Source organism: Cyprinodon tularosa, unplaced genomic scaffold, assembly GCF_016077235.1.
Source record: "Cyprinodon tularosa strain WSP-4 unplaced genomic scaffold, ASM1607723v1 ctg228, whole genome shotgun sequence".
In the NCBI taxonomy this organism is placed as follows: Eukaryota; Metazoa; Chordata; class Actinopteri; order Cyprinodontiformes; family Cyprinodontidae; genus Cyprinodon; species Cyprinodon tularosa.
In genome coordinates, this window is record NW_024038851.1 from 1,531,087 (window position 1) to 1,551,796 (window position 20,710).

Sequence of the window (20,710 nt, forward strand, 5' to 3'; positions counted from 1 at the left end):
AACAGGATTTTGAAAAACCTTGATAAATTGCTGCTGTAATATTATAGATTTTTTAGAATAAAAAGCTAGCAGATGTGCATAAACAAACAAACAAAAAAAAATACCATACAGTTCAGTAAAAATACAGTTCTGTTTTATGCCTCATTCTTGTAAGTTTAAAATGTTCCAATGCTCCTGAATGCACCATAGCTTTCTGACGCGCAGCGAACGCATCTCACTGGTCTGTGAACGCTGTGCTATGTAGATGCGCGTTTGATTTTCCACTTAAGAGAAAGCTTTGCAAACTCAAAACTCACGTCGGCTGTCACGGTTTAGTGTTGTGTGTAAATAGCAAGAGACCACAACAAATAAATCAGCCGTACCATGGTCAAAATCTTTGGATTTAATGTTGTTCAAAAAATCCGTACTTTTGTAAATTAATCTGCCAAATAACCACAACTTTTTTCCCACGAGAGGTATTTTTAAACGTTTTTATATCATTAATATAAGAACCTAAGCTCCATTGAACATATTTTAATCCGTTTTCCTCGTCGATATGCAGTTCAACAGAGCGAGGCGCGCTCCCGCGACTGGGGATGCATTTTTCGGCAGGCATGCACTTTTGGGCATAACACCTGTTATGCAGCAGGGAGTTCTGGACATGCGTCCGTTCGAATCTGCCAATCAGCCAATGAGCGCGCAGGTCAGAATCAGAGGCTCCTCCCCTCCGCCGCCTGCTCCCACATGTATGTTACCGTCTGTTGCATTGTCTCATTGGGGCGCAGAGCTCGGAGTTTAACGCGCTGACAGAGAAACGGATGGATGTCAGAGGAAAGTCAATCCTGGGACCGATGTGAAGGTTTGGATCCGCTGCTTTAAGGCGCAGAGCCGCTCCGATGGACAGTGCTTCCATTAATTAAAGCACTCCGGACTGTTCCCGGAGCTGCACCCTTATCCCGCTCCATCACCCCCCCCCCATTCCTGCGGTGCTGCAGCTGGATCTGCGCCCCGGATCCGCAGCCAGGATGGCCGCCCGCCGCAGCTGCGTGAACTCTCTGTGGTCCGGCACCGAGCGGGTCCGCATCGGAGAGCGGCTCAAAGCGACGCTGGCAGGGGTGCTGGAGCTGGAGGTGCTGCGGCGCAAACACCTGGAGATGGTGGACGCCGCGCTGAGGGAGCGATCGGCCGGGGAGGCGGAGAGCACCGCCTCTGAGAGCGAGGGTGGCTCTGCGACATCCCGCAGGCAACAGGTCAGTCAGCTCGCCTGTCAGCTGGTAGCCCCGATATCAACATGACGGGCTTATAAAATGTGAATGGGAGCTGGTGGTGATCTGCCAGGCTGCGCCTGCGGCTCATCAGACCCAGATCAGCAAAGGCTGGAATCTGGTTATCTTAATCACATGGAACAAATGTCATTTAGGTCAGAGGGAGCAGAACCAAGAGCTGGTTCTGGTTCAAGGTCAGGATTATAGAAATCAGAGCCCTTGGTTCTACCCGGACTAAAGGGATCTGATCCATCAATCTACAATTATTAGATCATGAGATTTTTAAAGCATGTCCAGTCATTTATAAATCTAATCCCCTTATATTTTAAGAAAACCATCGAAGTATTTCTTGGTTTTTCTTAGTGATGGGCCAAAAGAAAGTTGAAGTTAGAAGAAAAAGATTTAATGTCTTGCGGCTGCACAGTGGGCAACACTGCCTTGCAGCAAGAATGTCCAGGGTTCGATACCCGGCCCAGGGAGTTTGCATTTTCTCCCTGTTTATGCATGGGTTCTCTCCGGGTTCTCTGGCTTCCTCCCACAGTCCAAAAACATGACAGTTAGGTTCTCTAAATTCTCCCTAAATTTGCTTCAACGCCCTTGTTTATAGAAGTTGGAGTTTGGCCTGTTTTCCAGTGTAGTCCTTTTTCACTGAATGTGCTCTCTTCATGCTCTGACATGGGAGCTGGAGCTCGTCTGCCTGGCTGTGTGTTTCCTGGACAGGGCCGCCTTTACAGCTGCTTTTTGTATCTCTGCTTCTGTCTCCTTGAACCCCAGTCGGCCTCAGCAGATGGCCGCTCACACTGAGCCTGGTTCTCCTGGAGGTTTCTTCCTGTTAAAGGGAGTTTTTCCTCTCCACTGTCGCTACAAGCATGCTTAGTGTGAGGGATTGCATTCGAGTCAATGAGTCGATGCAATCCACTGGTTTTCCTTAGATAGAAAACTTTGAATCAATTTGACTGGATGATCTGGTTGAACTGTAAAGTGCCTTGAGATGACGTGTTGTGAATTGGCGCTATAGAAATAAACTGAATTGAACTGAATGTGTTGTGCATTTATAGAGCTGTTTTTTGCATAAAACTTAAAAACTTAAACTATGTTAGATTGGATAGCAACATCTGTTAATAATGAGTTTGAACACATTCCAAATATTCTAGATATGGGTTATGGTCTGCCTCTTGTATAGATTCTAAAGCTAGAGTGTTTAGGTCTAGTCCTTGGAATTAACACCTTTAACTTTTTGATACATCCCTGCTCCATCAAACCTGGATTAAATACCTGACTCACCTTTACAATACTCCTTACAAGTCTGGAAGAGGCCTGGCAAAGAACCAGTTATTTGATATAGGTATTTTAGAGAAGAGATTTATTTAAAGTTTCTAGAAATGTTTAATGTGTATATAAATCAGCAGCGTTCCTCCGCAGTTTGAGCTGTTTGGGTCATTCTGCTGGAAGGGAAATCCCTGCCCTGTTAGTATTACTGCCTCTAAAAGGGTTTCCTCCTGGGTGGCCCTGCATTTAGCTCCATCCATCCCTCTGACTTCTCAAAAAAAAAAAAAACATCCCCACATCATGATTCTGCCTAAACACACAATCCCCACTTCCATGGGGATTGTGTGTTTAGCAAGTGTAATGGTTTATTTGCACACCTAAAAGGATCAACTGTGGCCTCATTCTTCTTCATCTGTCCACTTGCATGGGAGCTTATCTGTTCTTGCTGAGAAAAACGTATCCCCACAGCATGATGTAGCCTCCTACATGTTTTAGCATGGGGAAATGCAATAGTTTTATAGTTTTTTGCAATCTTATTTTGCATACTGCCAGAAAAGGGGCATCAGTGTCTGTTTAGGTGGGCAGTTGTGCCACACTCTTCCATTTTCAGATGACTGATTGAATTTTGCTCAGTGAGATATTAAAAGCGTGGAATATATATGTAAGCAGGGAATTTATATCCAAACGTTGCTTTTAAGTCATCCATATTGTTCTCCCTGACCTGTCTGCAGCTTCCCTTGGTGGCGATAATGCTTCTGATTGGTTAAAACTTTGGGAACTTCATAGAGCTGCTGGATTTAGGCAGAGATAGTCACACACTCACATGGACTCGATATTTGGGTGACTTCTCAAGGCAATCGGTTGCACTTGGTTTTATCTAAGGATTTTCTGAGTAGGAATTAAAAATGTTGATCCATGTTTACTTCTATGTTATTGTTGCTTTAACAATTAAAATGTGGTAAAACATAAAAAAAAGAAACACAACAAAAACAAGATCTTAAACTTGAATGACTTGAATGAAAATGTGTAATATAGAAATACTGGATCTGTCTGTACCGTACTAATATTAAAGCTGTCGTAGTGTTTATTGTTTATGTAAGATAAATCCTAGCCTAAAGCCACACAGACATCAAAACTTTTGATGATCGAAAGATAAAGATGGATTTTTTTTTACTAATTGTAGTAAGTAAAATGTTAAAAATGTGCTTAAAAATGTAAACATTTGGTTGGAGATTGATTTATTAGTGTCATGTCATACACCTTAATGTATTTAATTATTCTAAATGAATAATAATAAATGCTTAATATTCAAAGCTGCATTTGAACCAATTATAATATCAGTTTGTGTTTGCTTGCAATCAGAAGGAAAGCTTGGATGGATATCTGTTCAGCTATTTATATTACAAAGGCCATGCATTCCCACTCTGCATGCTAATAATGCATTTGGCCTGTTGGCTGGCCTTTCACTGCGGCGTATGCCCACACTTGATATAGATTTAACTGACTGTGATGCTAAAGGTCACGGGCAGTGATGGGAACACGGTGATAACTGAAAAGAAACGGATAAATGAGAAACATGTGGGTTAGGTGCAGCTTTTACTATTGCATATGTTCTTCATATTTTGTGGCTTAAAGAGTTTATTAAAAAAAAAACAACCGATTTAAAGTTGTTTTTTCTTTTTCTTTTTTTTTTGCCAGTAAGCAATTTAAAAAAAAAACTACTAAACTTAATTTAACACCTTGTAATTGAATGCATTTGCCCTTTTCTGCTGTAATATTCTACTTTTAAACCTAAACATCTTGACTTGACTTTGAATTCACAGAAAGAATATCACTGTGCTGCTAAACTAGCCTCTTGTGGTAAAACCTCTGGATTGTTTCCAGCGATCGATTGATTCCCAGGATGCATTTTAAGCAGAATTCCAATCGTTTTAAATCACAGCTTAAGCAGATTAATCAGTAATGAAAATGCACCTTTTTTTCTGCCATTTGTGACATTAGATTTAAAGGCAGACAAAAAATGTGAATATGACGTCCTTGCAGGAATATTCCTTTTAATACTAAAGTTCCCCATCAGGAACGAAAAGAGCTGCATCCTTAGAGAGATGCAATAATGCTGCAGGTGGATGTGGTGGATCAGTTCGTCATGGATTATCCCTGGATTATCTCCACATCTGACAAAGCAATGACATTACCGCTCCATGCTGTGTTTACAGGTTTCTCTTTTAAGATATGAAACCGGCCGCCGGTGGCTTCAATAAATAACAGCTCACCGTTACTCCAAGGAGCTGATACTTCATCACGGTCACTTTGAACAAACTGTTATTACGCTGTGAGTCACATGAGTCAGTAGCCTGCAGAATACTGATACATGCAAGCAAGGCTAGAGCTGAGATCTCTGCAGAGTGCTGCTTATGTCGGCTTTATTAAGATGAAATCATATCTGTAAACAGTCTGCAGTACAGAGGAAGGACTTGAAGCCTGATTTCTGAGCAGTGCAAGGACAAAAACTGTGATCTGAGAGTGGGTATGTGGATAGAGGCTTGTGTCCTTCCTCACCACCCACCAGCCAACATCTTCCATGTTGGCGCCCCCCCACCCTGACTCTTCTTCGCCACTCGTGGTGCAGAGAGATCCTGTGGGGGAGCTGGCAGCAGAACTCATTCTCACCTCTGTAGGGGGGCTGGCTGGCTCTCTGCCCTTTGCCCTTGGTAGGCCATGTTTCTACATTTCCAAGGTTTGCATATAGGGGAACAAAAACTGCACAATTCTGCAAAAGGATCAAAATTTGTTGACAAAAAAAAAATAACTCTAAGGATAATGTAGAGTTGAAGTGCAACAAAAGTTCTCCCTATCGTTTACTGTTTTTGTAATTTGTCGATTTCCTTCGTTTTAAAAATGTTTAATAAAAAAAAAAACGAAAAAAAAAAAAAAAACCAACTAGTTGAAGACAGTAAATGTGTGCTTTGTGACTTTAACCTCTTTTTATGCATTGATTTATTTTCTCATTTGATACCAGCTTAAAAAAATAACTTGTGTGCAACTCTTCTCGCCTTTGAAACGGGCGTCAAGGCAAACTCTCATTGTTGCTGTTCTGTGTACACAAATAAGTGTTCCCTCAAAAGATGACACAGAGATAAAAAGAACATGCTGTGGATGGTTTCTTCATCTCCATGGAGTAAAGGGAAATCATAACCTATAAGAAGTTATCTTATTTTAAAGGGAAAATAATTTCAGTTAGGCCTCTTTAAAAATGAAGTAGCATTATTTGGATGATGACATAGTGCAGCATGACTGCCTTTCACTGTAAACGCAAAACACTATACTTTAACGCAGGAAAAGTTGGTTAGATTTCTGAAAGTGAGGAAGGCAAACATTCCCTGCCTCATCAGAATTAGCCTCTTATGGAAAACCTTTTCTTGTGGAAATAAAATGAAGGATTTAAAGGAAGCAAAAATCTAAATCTGATGGATGGCATTATGGTGACGAGGTGTTGTTTGTGAGCATTTTATTACAAAACATCAGTTGGCATCCATATACTGCTGGTTGGATTCAGATCAATCAATGATAATAACTCAGTATTTTGCTTTTTCTCCCAGGAGGAATTAAAGAGTTATTGTATCAAATCTAATTTCATTTGCCGTTAGAGTTTGAATAGCATGCAGGAACACCGTTTTTAGAGGTACGCACCATGTGTTAGAAGTGGGAGAAATCCTGTCTCTGCCTGTGCATATAGAACAGAAATGCTGGTCAGAGCTGCAGCAGACCTAATAATATCTGGCTTAATGTTGCCAGAACTTCAGTTCAAAACACTAACATTTAAACAAAACTTAAATCACATTTTATTTCTTGAGAAAAATGCTCTAATCATAGACTAAATATAATATCACCTTCATTAAAGAAAATTATATTGGGATTTTATATTGTTTCTGATTATTTTCCAGACCAACTAGAACTGTTAGGGTTTCCAGCTCTTGGCACAGACAGCTAATTTCTCCTGATTATCCGTCTTCCTGGTTAAACCAGCTTATAATCCTCATGGTAAGGCCTGTCTATTGCTTAGCGATGCTTGAGCTGTCCACATTAGGAACACATTCGGCTGCCTTGTGCTTGCCTGGTTTCAACTTTGCACTCAGAAATTATTGTAATAAAATCAGGTCCTTTCCTATTTTTGGTCAAGTTTTTCTGTTGATTTTTTAAAGTTGTAATAAACAGAATAGCAAACAATTTTGATGCCCTATTTTTAAAAGTTTTATTGACTTAAAATCCATCATTCAGCCAAGACAAAAAGGTTATATGCAGAATTGTGCAATAAAGCCCTATAAGGACGTTTCTGGGGTGTTCTGTCCGTCTCTACTGCAGTTTTTTTTATCCTAATACCAGGGATTTTAAAGCATCCCCTTACACTGAGGTCCATTACCCTGACTTGTGGAGTGAAACTTCTTTTGTCTCTTTCATTTTTCCTTTTTTGCCTCAGGGCTTCTCTCTCTGCAGCTCATAGAAGTATGAAATGCTGCAGGTTCTCTGTCTGCAGCCCAAAATATAGAATACTAAGCGTAGGCCATCTTCATATTCCAATCCAGCATTAATAATGCATGAAACGATAAATTAGGCACTGTGTGGAAGTTGCAGATCCTTCTGACCAAAAAAAAAAAAAAAAACATAGCTCCATCCTTGGATGGCATTATCATCACTGTGATCATTCTTCATCCAGTGCTGCTGGTGACGTCATCCACCTGTTAAGAGGTATATCGCATCTGCAGCTGCCTTAATGTCCAATCGACCCGCACATTTTCTGCAAATTGCTCCAAAGGGAAGCTCTGCTCCTTCCTAACATGAAGCAATATCATATTACAGAGCTCCAAGCAACCCCCCCACCCCTCTGCTGTCTGCATCTTATAATTTGATCACTGTGTAAGAATATACCCTGTAATATGCAATGCATTATGATGTCAGCGGGCAGTGTGGAGATGGGTTTTTGTGGATGCTTCGGCATTTAACGGGTTACATCACTAAACTGACAGAAATAGAAAAGTTGAGTTCAAGCGAAGCAAAACGCAGGTTTAGATGTGCTTTCATGGCACCGATTGGGAAGGCATGAATCCAGGCTGAGGATGAGTTAAATATTTGGCCCGGCTTGTTGTGCAGACCAGAGTCTGTGTGGGAGGAGAAGCGAGCAAGAGTTAGAGAGCTGTAGCTATGGAGAGTAGGGGGGCAGCGGGCTCTGAGGATATTACAGAAGTGGGTAAGACGGTGGTGGTGGTAGCGGAGGGGATTATTTGTCGAAGGGAGCGTGGGGGAGGTGAGGGTCCTTCAAGATGCCCTTCTCTCCTCGCCCGGCAACCGCTCCTTCCCTCCCTCCATTGCCTTCACTCACTCAGTGACTCACTCTCTTATTCGTCTGCCTTTTTTTAAAAATATTCCTCAAACTCCATTTAGTCACCCACAACTGACAGGAAAAAGAAAAAAAACAGAATATGGGACATGATCGCAGAGTGATCAGAGAGCAGGAGCAGAGTTGGACATTCTTTCACCCACTTTTTCCGGTCCGTCTCCTACTCCCCCCCTTCTGCCCCTCCGAATGCTCTTTGTTACATCATCTGTCCTCTCCTATTATCCTCCGAAACCCCCCACCCACCCCTCCTCTGCTGTCACCCCAGCAGTGAGTCACTACCTGTATTGTTTCCTCAGTAACCACTCACAGTGTTCCTCTTGTTTGGGCCCGGTCGGACTCATCCCGGCGCTCCTGACTGGTCTCCTGGAGGGATGGGTTGGGGATTTGGAGGGGAACTGCTGGGGAGGGGTTTACTCTAGTGAGCTATTACTAATCTGATAAATGGAGGCACTTTGCTAACCTCACAGCTGTTGTTCCTACTTGTTGAGAGTGGAGTGACATCATCAAGGACATGGTCATACATGATCTGTAGAAGATGAGCAGTTTGAGTTTGAGTAAAGTACGGGGGTAGGGTGTCATCTAAACCCAGCATGGTCGAACCTATTTTCTGATGCATCAAAGACTAAAATGTCCTATATTTTCTGTTCCTAACTGTTTCCTGATTGTTTCTAAATTTATTTTCTTCCAACAACCTATAATAACTATTAAATGAAATGAAAAAAGTATGTGGGTTCTAAATCTTTTTTACAAAAACTGAAAAAGTTGCATCAAACATTTTTGTTACAGCTTGGAGAATTTTGCGCTCTCTTGTATGCAAAAAGTTCAGTCAGACTGACCAGAGAGCGCCCATAAAGTCTCGTCACAGGTTCTCAGTTGGACTTAGATCTGGGCTTTGACTAGGCCATTCTAGTACACGGGTGGGCTTTAATCTGATTATTCATTGCATCCCTGCTCCAAGCTCAGCTTTGCTGCCCTGCTGTAGACTCAACCTCAGACCCAAAATTAAGTATTTTGCATCATCCAGCTGGTTTTTCTTCCATTACTGCTCTGCATTTAGCCCCATCTGTCTCCCCACAAACTCCAAACTGCTGCATTATTAATTGAACATTCTCAGATAAATATTCAGTGTTAGATTACTATCATGTCTAATGTTTTATATTTAACAGAACATCTCAATTTTGTCTCATCTGACCAGAGAATCTTCTACATCTTCTTTCACTGATGCATTTTCATTTGCTCCTAAATGGGTCTGATTAAAATTACGCACCTCTTTTTGTCACTTTATCATGTCCTATTGGTATTTTATTTAACTCATTAGTGGATTGTATTTGAGGTTTGGGGCACTGTGGGAAAATGCGATTCCTTATTTTTTCATAGAGAGATGACTCTTTGTGTGTGTGTAGGGGGGAGGCTGCTAAACGGGGACAAGTTTAAACCAGTTTTACTGAGAAAAAGACACATCCAATGATGTAAGATGCTGATAAAGAGAACTACAAAAACTTCACACAGCTAGATCTGATAATTAATTGTATTTGGACAGCGTTTCTGTTTAAGTTGGTTCTGAATGTTATTGTGTTTCTCAACTTAATGGGAAAGTGGCTCCGGAAGAGAATGTGGAAATTTTTTAGGTCATGTCTTGTATCTAAAACATGGGGTAAAAGCAAACCGAACCATTTTTTAAATAGAATAAACCTCTTATATGCCATGTGTAAAATTAAGTTAGAATCTTTCTGAGGTTTTGCCCTCTGTTTCTGGGTTTTCTTCAATTATCTGAGCTCTAGTTCTATAGTGTGCTGTCAAGGTCAGAAAATGAGTGAAAAAAGCAGAAGAAATAAGTATTAGAAAACTTTGAAATGCTACCAGAAAGCCTGAACTACTATTGATCAGAACCACTTTAGAAGATTAGACAGCCTGGTTCCTTCAAAGCAACTAATCCCATTTTTTGTTTTTACTTTTTCAGGCTGCCTCCCCCTCCAACACAATAGGCTCTGCCTGTCAGATCAGTCCAGAGGAGTGTGTCAGTAACTCGGGGGATGTGACCGTCCAGTCCTCTTCTGGCAGGGATGGTAACTCCAGGTGGTCCACTCTTTCCTGGGACGCCTCCTCCGACCTGCTATCCCCTCCAACTCCGGACTCTGGAGGCATGGTCCACCTTGATAGCGATTCCAGACCTAGTTCAGGTAAACACACGCCCAAAAAACACACGTCGTTGGTCGCCCAAGTGGGAGATAATGACAAAGAGTTTGTCACCTTCTAATATAAATGAGAGATTTTCCGTTAAACATTAACCACAATCTTTTTCACGCTCATTTACTTGAACTTTGTGTGACTTGGCCCAGATTTGTTAAGTTTCTACTTTCTTTGCTGATAAGAGTGTCTTTGTTGAAGTGTTCTGCCGTTTTCTGTCCTCTGGACCTTTAAGAAGTCATAAACACTGGTAGCCGCTTCTTAAAGAACCACTGCACACCCTTCTGCTGGAATTTTATTACAGTTTGAGTTTCTATTGATAATCTCTATTTACTCAGTAGCTGCCTTGGTTACTATTTACAAAGGTAAAGTGATTTATCCTTCTATGTTTAAGGTTTCTTCTCAGTCAGTGGGAGCTCCCTGTCAGACTCCTGCTACTCTGTGTCCAGTGAAGTCGCCCATGTAGGGCCGCTGACCCCTGCCAGACCCCCAAAGCCATGGGAGCAGGTTCCTGCTTCTGCAGACAGCACTGACATCCTGTGGTCAGTAGGCGAAGTGCAGCAACAGCAACCTTCTGCAGAAAATGGCCAAGAGGATGCTGAAGCAATAGAAGAATCAACTGCTCCAGCTTCAGATGATCCAGGTAAACTTTAACAGAAACTGGGAAAGTATTGTTGCCCGAGACCTTTCTTATGGTAAAAAAAATGATAAAGGAATTCTGAGAAAATATAAATATGAAAATATGACCCAGCTTTCCTCTTCCTCTTAAATCATGAGGCTGCCACCTGCATGTTTCTCTGTGGAGATACCGTGTTCAGGTTGATGTGTGAGGTTTGTTTTGCGTCTTATGAAGATTTGCAAGAAGCCAAGAAAGTTTATATTTGGGTGCAACTCTCCAGAGCACCTTCTATCTTTCTCTTTTTCTGTTTTAACCTCTCTTTTATTTGGAGCAGATCATTAAGTAAAAAAAAAAAAATGAGATTCCAAACGATGTCAATGACGATTAACAGCCAAGTTGCAATGACTTAAAAAGAATCTAAATAATTGTTCCTACCATAAAAAAAACAGCCATGCTATTATAGGATGAAGCTCCTTTTAGCTCCACGGAGTCCATCTTAATCCCTCAACATCCCACCGAATTAAAAATGAAACATTTTTGGCTTCAAAATGGACAGGTCGATCAGGAGGAAAGAGGGACAGAAATACAAAGTCTTCCACAAATCTAAAATGGCTACTGACAAAGAATCCAGCCTATAGGAAATCCAACTGACCGAAAACCTTTTAAAGGAAAGAAATTGGTGATTTTAGAGACGTGTTTAAAACCGCATTCAAAATGAACGTAGCAAATGTAGTGACCTTTCTGTTTAAACATCAGCATCTCTTGTCCTTTCTGTCTCTATATTTTTCCCTTCTATCATACTGAGAAGGCCTGCCCTTCTTTTACTTGCTCCTCTTCTTCATCGAGTCTCTTCAGAGGACCTTCTTTTATATGCTTTCTGTTTCTGTGACGTGCGGCACACATTATGGGCCTTTAGATCAGTTGGATTTACACTGATTAGACACGTGGATTCTATCTTTTCTGGAATTGTCTGATGTAAACCTGTTGGAATGATTTTATTTAGGAGTGTCAGAGGAAAGTGTGGGTATTAAAGACTTATGTCACATAAAATCCCATTTAACTACACAGAAGTATCTTGGAATTTGGCAAAATGAAAAAGCACTAAACACAAGTTGCAATCTTAGGACCGTTAATGGATTGATAAATGTTTCTGAATGTTTTCCTTCTTTTCCTTACAGTTGCAGAAGACCACGACGCCTCTGGTTTCAGCTTTCTGTCAGATCTTTGCACAGTGGTTGGTGACTCCCTGGTTTCCTTCATCATCCCTCTTCTCAATCCCTCTTCATCCCCCACCTCTGTGCAATTAAAGCCCCAGTTGGACCCCTGCTATTGCACAGACCTGGTGTCTCGTCGAACCAAAGATGTCTACTCTTATCCAAGTCCGCTTCACGCTGTCGCCCTCCAGAGCCCCCTCTTTACCTCCCTGAACCCAGAACAATCACCCTCCACAAGTTCTGAAGGAGCACAGGACAACGAGGAGGTGGAGGCAAACCCTGAAGCACCTGGTCCTCTCCAGCCTCAGCAGCCTCCCGCTCTGACCTCCGTCTCCCAACTGGAGCAGTACATCACTCGGCTGGCCCACCAGTACCACAAACGTGTAAATGCCTCCACCTCTGATCTCACTTCAACTGCTGCTCCTGGTCCAGTCTCTCAAAGAAGTCTGGGTACTCCTGGCAGAAGTCATGGCTCCACCCAATCTCTATCTGCCTTTGAGAGCCGTAATACGCCCTCTTCCCAGGCAGTGGGCAGCGTTACACCCTGCAAGTCCCTAATGGGAAACTCTGCCAGAGTAAGCCTCAGTGCTACGGGGAAAAAGGGCACCAGGAATTCAATCAACCTGGGTAACCTTCCCTCTGCAACCGGAGAAGACCTCAGCATCAATCTACATCTCAACCTCAACCTCAACCTTGCTCCTGGGTTAAACTCGAGCCGCGGCCTCGCTGACACACCCAAAAACAGCAGTTGCGGAGCCATAAAGAGTGACATGAACACTGGTTCTGCTGCCTCTTTCACCTCTCTGCCCTCTGCTACCCCTACACCAGGGGTCAGGTCTCGTTCTCGGATCTCGACTTGTCCAAGCAGCCTGAGCCACCGTAGTTCCCTCGAAGTCCCCCCGACCACGGGGGCCAGTCCTGGGTTTGGGTCGTCGTCTTTTTGTCGCTCGTTAGATTGGAGTACCAGCCCGCCACCTGAGGTAGGACAGCCAGGGTTTGTGTCAAATACGGGGTCGGCTCCTGGATCTCAGCGCAGCAGCTTAATACAAGAGTCCTGCTCTAGTCCCAAGCTGACTGAAGACTCCCCCATGGTGGGGGAGATCTCCCGCCTCTCTGGACTGTCTCGGGCCGTAGTGGTGGGACTGATGGAGCAGGGAGTGGAGCTGGATATAGACTGCTTCCAAACGGATCCTGGTGGTGGGGTGAGGAGCCACAGTAAAGCTCACCTGACACCGCAGAGGGATCCATCCTGCGACTACGGCAGGCTGGGGGAGGCAACTCCCCAGAAGCCAATCCAGCTCTCCCTCAGCGTTACTCACTCCCCTCAATCTCAGTCCAGCCTCACCCCTCCTCTCTCACACTCCAACAGCCCCATACACCCATACCAGTCTATCCATATCCCTCCTTCTCACTACTCCTCACAATGCCACTACCAACACATGCCCTCGCCATCTGATGTCCCCTCCTCTACAGCCTCCTCTCCTGCTTCACACCAAACTCCAAGGGCTCACTCTCCTCCACGGCCCCTCAAGCCCTCCCCAATGGGGGCCACCCCACTCTCCGTTTTCAGACGGGATTTACCTTTCCAGTGCTCCCTGCCACACAACAACCGAACCTCGTCTAGGGAGTATGGAGGAATCCAACCTAGAGGAGGATCACTCAGGCATAGTGGGGCAGAGGGTGAAGGGGGCGACAGGTGGAAAAAGTTGGAGGGAGATGGCCTCTACAGAGGAAAACATGCCTCTCATAAGTTGGTTAGGGCTGCTACCGTGAGCAGCTATGCCAAGAGAGATGACTACAGCTCTGTTTGGGCAGAGGAGGGGGAGAAGGTGAGATCGGGTGCTCAGACACCCAGGAAGTCGTCTGGCAAGCTCTGGAGGGGCTTTGAGGGGCGCTTCAGAGGAAAAGAGTCAGAGATCGAAAAGGAGGAGATGGACAGAGCAGAGTACGGATATGGCTGCAGTAGGGGAAGCATTGGAGGCTGGAGGAGAGAACAGCGAAGAGCCAAGGGATCCTCGGGTGGTGCTGACAGGAAGCCGAAAGTAGATCACTCCCCCATGTTCTCTCGATCAAGGGGGAAGGAGGACGGGGAGAGACGCAGCTCCAGCCTCAGGCTCTCCAGGAGGGCCCTGTTCAGGAGTGAGTCCCAAGGCCTTCTCGTGCCTCCAAACCATAGAGAGGAGCTGGCAAAGAGGGGGCACTGGGTGTCCTCCTTCGATGTGGCGCAGAGTGGAATGGGGACGAGCAGAGACGAAGGCATCAGATTGCTGAGAGCCAAGGAAGAGGACAAACGGCTTTCCTCCACCGCCAGCCTCTTCAACCTCTCACGCTCTCAGAGCCTAGAGGGTAGCTGCCAGTCACTCTCCCCTCTGTCCTCACCCTCGTTTTCCCCCTCCCCTCCTCCACGGATGCCCCTGCAACGCTCCCGATCATTGAGGGATCTGGGGAGGAAAGTGTTCGGCTCCATGAGGTCCCTGAGTCTCAAACGAAAGCCATCCAAGAAGTGACACTTGTACAGCGAACAAACCTTCCGTTACCTTCAGAATACCAGTTGTGCTTATTATTGCCGTACATCAGATAAAAAAGGAAACATCACCTCAATGTTTCCTAAAAGGTGCAATGACCAATCACAGACCGGATCTCTGATACTGCCTTTAGGACCTACTTGGTAGATCTTTTCTGGCACAAAGTCTTTCCAACCTGCCATAAATATCTTCATGGCTGACAGCATTCCTTCTAGACACGATGTGGTAGTATTTCATTGCTTAGCCACCTTTGATATCCTCAGAAAACTAAAGGAAGAGTAAGAAAATCCTAGTGAAAGCCAATTTGGGGATTTAAGGTCAGTGTTTTTTAAAGACTTTGGGCCCCTGGCGATGGTGAGTAAAAGGTCTTAGGATGAATTAAACTTTTATTGCAGCAGTGTAATAACTCCTAACGTTTGAGTTGAGCATATTTATTTAGTAGGCAGCTTGAGAGCATTTTCATCTTCTATAACATAACGTTTGAGCAGGGGTGTCCCCCATTAATGGCACATATTTGGCCCACCAGATTGATTCAGTAAACTTAGAAAACCAAGGCTAATGTTTTTACTCAAGAAACAATCAAACTTTTTTTTTTTTTTTTTTTTTTTTTTAGCAAAAGGGGCTTTTGTTCAGTTTCCAGACAGGAAATGGGCAGATAACAAGTGGGGAATACATGCAGCAAAAGTCTTAGGGTTGACGACTATAGCCTCTGTTAACGGGCAAAAGTGGAGCAGGAAGTGGAGCCCACAGCACCCCAAATCCTGTTCTTCTTAGCGAGAATATAATAACCACACATACTTGAGCAAGGTTTTTGCTGGTAAAAAAAATGACAACCATTTACATAAAATGTGTAATATTAACTCAGTCAACCAGAAGATATCTTTGCAGCCTGGTGGCTTTAATAAAAGCTTCCAAGTCAAAAAGATCTGATCAACTTAAAGTACAGAATACCCTTGACTTCAGTTCCATTAATTTTGAAGTTCTTAGGAGTATTGACCATTGTGCCTGCAGCAATTTTTTCCTTTTTGAAACATTTCCTAAAAAGAATGTCTTTAATATTCTCTGAACTCGAGGGGGATTTACAGAAAGGACAAAAAGTTAACCTTATTCCCTATCAAAGTAATTCAAACTTACAGATCAACAGATAAAGCTTCATCTCTGGCTGGTAATTTCAAGGCTTTTACACAACTTCATCAGCTTCTCATCATATGCCTCTTAACATTGAACACAAGGTTTAACTATTTAAATCCCTGTTTTAAAGCCAAATCTAATCAAATGCTCATATTCTTCTCTTAAAATGTATTAAACCCCTCTGGGGAGCATAAGCCTTCTTGTTAATTTAAACAAATGTTTGCAAAGAGTTAACATATTTTATTAAACAGAGGACCCTGCAGAAACCATGTAAACCTGATAACTCCAGCTAAAGGTTGGGGTTTTCTTTTTTGTGTGTTTTGGGTTGTGCTGCTGCATTAAAGGATTAATTTGCACGTTTGAGGGTGAAAACACATTTATTTGGATAGAAAATTCATGTGCTTGTGAATATTGACCAAATACTTATTTAAAGTGAATAAAAAAAAACACAATCTCTTGTGTTTTAAACATATTTTTTTGTGCTTTAAAAAAATTCCAATTAAAATAAATAAACTCTGGGAAGATTTTGTGGCTCAGCTTCAACATACTGAATATTAACTCATTACTGGCTATAAAAAGCTTACGGTAGTTGCATAATGCTCTAACTCCCCTGTAACCATGAGAATGAATGTGTGCACACATACTCCCCGCTCTGCATGCTGCTCTGTGACTCGTTCAGTGAAAATAGCTGTTGTGAGAATGTGAAACTCTTAATTGTTGGCAATACAGCCTCTGAAGTACAATCATATTGGCCAGATGGTGACCAGAACCAGGCAAATACTCTTTAACTTGATATTTTGCTCAGGACTTTGAAATGATTATTGAATTATAAAAGTAAAGAGTCGAACAAGAATAACTTGTGGCTTATGACAAATAAAAGCTTATAAATACCGTGTTGTGTCTGACATTTTTTATTTTATTAACAAAGAGAAAGGAAACTTTTTTTTTCTGAAAAAAATCAAAAACGAACATTCATATCAGTGAAGAGACAATCAGAGGCTTTTTGGTAGTGCATAAAGAGTCATTCTGACTAACATGAGCACAGATTATAAGACTGTTCATTTCCATGTTGCTAGGAAACTAACGGTTCTGTCCTCTTCTTTCTATTTTGAGCCATGACATGTTTACTGTCCTGCTCGCTGCTACCCAGCGGTCTGTAATCCACAGAGACCTTTATATTCCTGCTGCTTCTTCAAACTCCTAACTCGCATAACGTTACTGATTTAACGTGCGTGTTCTGCTCTCAGTTGGTCCAGCCGGTCTGAGGTTGAGGTTTTATTTGGCACATTGAGCCAGTTGTCTAAACTCCATCACCTGCCCTGTTTGCTGGGTTGACCCGCTCTGCAGGGCCATCCTTTGATCGGGAGGAAAACATGCCCTGATACATGGCTTTCTCTTTTTGCAGCTCTTGGTTTAGCTTCTCTTCTGCCCTCTGCAGGCGCTCCCTCACATTAGCATCTGTAAGAGAGAAAACATTTATTTAGTGTAACTACGGTATATTTTCTTTTGTTAAGTTTAGCATAAAAAAAAGGGTTTCCAGAGTTTGCTTTATTTTCCCAAATATTGTGTTACATGGAACATAACCTTTTTTATGTGATATACCAATATGCTTTTAACTATTTTATCTCCAAATAAAACATGTCTAAAAAGTGTTTCATGCATTTTTACTCAAAATTTGATTATAACATTATAAAACAATATCTAAAGCCTTGAACATCTGTCAGAGCTCCGCTTCATTCAATGCATGACTGCAAACCTAATTATATAAGTCTGCAGACAAAGAGCATCAATCAAAGCAGCAGCAGACAGGAGGGAACCCCAGATAAGCTGCAGAGGTTTAAAGCTCAGATGAAGTCAAAGTGGAAATCAAAGTTTATAGTTGTACACTGCATAAATCTGACCTTCATGGAAGAATGGTAAGGAACAAAGTATTCTTTGTAGAAAACCTGTTAGAGGTTTGAACGTCTAAGCTGAGGTTAACCTTTCTGCAGGACAACGACCCTAAAAATGCAGCCAGGAATAAACTTTGGTTTGTAAAATAAAATAAAAAGGACGCTTGATGAATCCTGTAAATTTTAATCTAATACATTTTATTTGAGGGTGTAAAATGAATAAATTAAAGGTTAACAGTTTGGCCTGACACCCAATATTATTATAGTTGTTGCTGTTATGGCCAATAACTGACCTTTACCAGTATCATATATGGTTGCTTTTCCTTTTTACACCTTGAAAAAAGCTGAGCATGTCTCTAATATGGATTTTTTTGATGTATTTGAAAACCCCACTGCCCTGCTTTGCATCCCCATCACAAGCTTGAACAAACACCACAGAGACACGCCTCTGTTCTTACCATTAGGTTGCTGTCTGCTGACCTTGGTGAGATACTGTTTGGCTGTCTGAGCGTCTCCCATCTCCAGAGTGGCCACTCCTGCTCGGTACAGTGCTTTGACATTGCCTGGCTGCCACTGCAGCACTCGCAGGCTGTACTCCAGCACACGGCCATAGTCAACCTTCTGTTTCTGCAGCAAACAAGCTAAAACACAGAAGGAATTCAAAAACATCCATTCCACTAAACCAAGAGAAGCTATAGATGTTAGAATGACTCTATACCTGCCAGGTTATTGTAGCAGTCCACTTGGGTGTTTCTCAGCAAAGCCTCCTGCTCCGACGTAAGAGGAGGTTTCTCGGGTCCAAACCCTTTCACTGCTGCCATAACGTTGGAGTCGAGGCCTCGAAGTACCAGCAGGGCACGGTGGTAATAACCAATAGCTGAGCGGATGTTTTTCTCTTTGTAGAAGGCATTTCCTTTCATTTTCAATTGAACGGCTTCTTCCAGCAAAGTTTTAATGGGCTTGGAAGAGGTCTCACTGTGTCCAGGGGGACTCTGTTCTGTTGCCGAAGCCCCCAGTGCTTCCGGAGTCTCATCTGCTCCAGCCGCCTCCATCTCTGTAATAATGCTGATCAGCTTTGAAGAGAAGGAAAAATGTGAGCAGTTACTTTTTGTTTCTAGAAATTGTTAGAAAACAGCTGAGCCGACAATTTATACTTGCTTATGGTCACAGTGCTTTGTATCTGTTAAAGTAAAAAAAAAAAACTTCTACTGTTTTCCCCAATCAAGATACATACATTCATTATAGCGTGCTCTTAAAATGCAATAAAGCAGTTACAGAAGATGATTTTTGTGAAAATCAGTTCTCTTAAAACATTCCTTTGATGCTTCTTGTTAAAGGAGAAGTTCGGTTTTTTACACTTTAAGCCCATTTTCTGTAGTGTCCAGAATGAAATCGAATGATCGACACCAAAAGTTTGACAATTGCTCCTGTCTCTGCTTTTTGGCTCATTTAGAATCCACCCCTGGCTGCTTCATAATGGCTGCCATAGTGCATGTCCGATAATGTCCTTAAAACAACCTTAAACGTTCTTTTTTTTAAATATGCTACTCACCGGGTCGTCAGCGCTGTTCAATGACGTTCCAAAAAAAGTTTTGTGAAGAAAAAAACGTTCCTGTAGTGTTTTATTTAGCATTTTGTAAATCCCATTGAGTTCTGTTGGAATAGTCAATATTCCCCTGCCACCGGAAACGGGGCCTGTTTACACAGTTGTAGTCTTTTCGCTTCACTCTGTGTACTCCGACGTCGAGAATCAAGAATCCACCTTTCGTATTCCATTTTCAGAGTTTTTTAAAGTGTTTAACAGAGACGTTAGCACCTCGACGTCGGAGTACACAGAGTGAAGCAAAAAGACTACAACTGTGTAAACAGGCCCCGTTTCCGGTGGCAGGGGAATATTGACTATTCCAACAGAACTCAATGGGATTTACAAAATGCTAAATAAAACACTACAGGAACGTTTTTTCTTCACAAAACTTTTTTTGGAACGTCATTGAACAGCGCTGACGACCCGGTGAGTAGCATATTTAAAAAAAAGAACGTTTAAGGTTGTTTTAAGGACATTATCGGACATGCACTATGGCAGCCATTATGAAGCAGCCAGGGGTGGATTCTAAATGAGCCAAAAAGCAGAGACAGGAGCAATTGTCAAACTTTTGGTGTCGATCATTCGATTTCATCCTGGACACTACAGAAAATGGGCTTAAAGTGTAAAAAACCGAACTTCTCCTTTAATAAATCTACTACTGCACGCAAACAAAGCACCCTAACCAAAACTCACCCACCATGATAGTAGGAGGTGCACTTCACCAATTAGATCCAACATCTATATTTTCTTATGTTAGTAAAGATAAGCTGTAACCGTATTTAATTTCCCTTTAGGATCCATAAACTATTTTAAAATTAACTGAGAGAAGATTGTGAATTTAAGTTCTATGTAATAGAACTGTTTTCCACTCTTATTTACATCTATCAGTCTGATAAAGGTTACATGCCATTTCTATGACTATGGGGCTTCAATGAAGTTAAGGTCATTAGTAATAATTAAACAGCAACCCAAATTATTTGGCCACAATGGCACCCATGACAGAATTGAAAACAAAGGAAGGGTAGTTCACCTATTAAATTAATTGGTCTGTCTTTTTTTCTGATTTAATAAGAAAATGCTGCTGTGATTTAATAGTGGATGTCCTGTTACTGTTGGCATTGTAGATTTCTAAGCAAGAAAAATGTATCTGAAGTAAAGACGTCTCTTGTTTTTAATTAATTTAACTGTAAAATATTTTAGGCGAGTAAGGTTGTTTTTAACCCAGGTGTCCAACAAGATTCCATGCAGCAGCAGCCAATGCTGAGCTAAAAAATCAACTTTAACGACACATTATTAACAAAGTCCGACAAATAAAACGGCTGTATGTGCACAAGTCATATTTTTATGGTTTCTGAAATAAATACAAATAACATTTGACTTGTAAAAGAAAACCAAAACGATCTTAACGGTTAGGCAAAACAGTTGTTTATTAGCTAGCTTCAGCTCCTAAAACATATCCCCATCACAATTCAGATCATTTTAAAATAATTACCTTGTGTTGATGAATAAAACGCTAAAGAGGGCTTATTTTTGTCCAGTTGTAAAACATATTTTAGCTGGAGGGGGGTTGGGTGGCTTCCTACGTTCCTACTCTTCTTCTTGACCTCGTCACAACGGATGAGTGTGATGGCGCCCTCTAGTGTTGGTTA

General features: G+C 42.2%; 2 protein-coding genes across 2 annotated transcripts; one reads left to right on the forward strand and one right to left on the reverse strand.

Annotated features, from left to right (window-relative positions):
- Window positions 1-706: 706 nt before the first annotated feature.
- On the forward strand, window positions 707-16,475 carry si:ch211-168f7.5. The gene is made up of 4 exons (XM_038286609.1): window positions 707-1,229; window positions 9,869-10,088; window positions 10,490-10,738; window positions 11,893-16,475. Exons 1-4 carry the CDS (start codon window positions 1,005-1,007, stop codon window positions 14,433-14,435), a joined length of 3,237 nt encoding a protein of 1,078 aa, XP_038142537.1. The 5' UTR covers window positions 707-1,004; the 3' UTR covers window positions 14,436-16,475.
- ttc9c (tetratricopeptide repeat domain 9C) lies at window positions 16,473-20,701 on the reverse strand. Its single transcript, XM_038286615.1, has 4 exons — window positions 20,554-20,701; window positions 18,195-18,549; window positions 17,935-18,117; window positions 16,473-17,042 (listed from the first exon to the last, which is right to left on the reverse strand). The coding sequence occupies exons 2-4, from the start codon at window positions 18,526-18,528 to the stop codon at window positions 16,885-16,887; spliced, it is 675 nt and encodes a 224-aa protein (XP_038142543.1). The 5' UTR covers window positions 18,529-18,549; window positions 20,554-20,701; the 3' UTR covers window positions 16,473-16,884.
- Window positions 20,702-20,710: the final 9 nt, after the last annotated feature.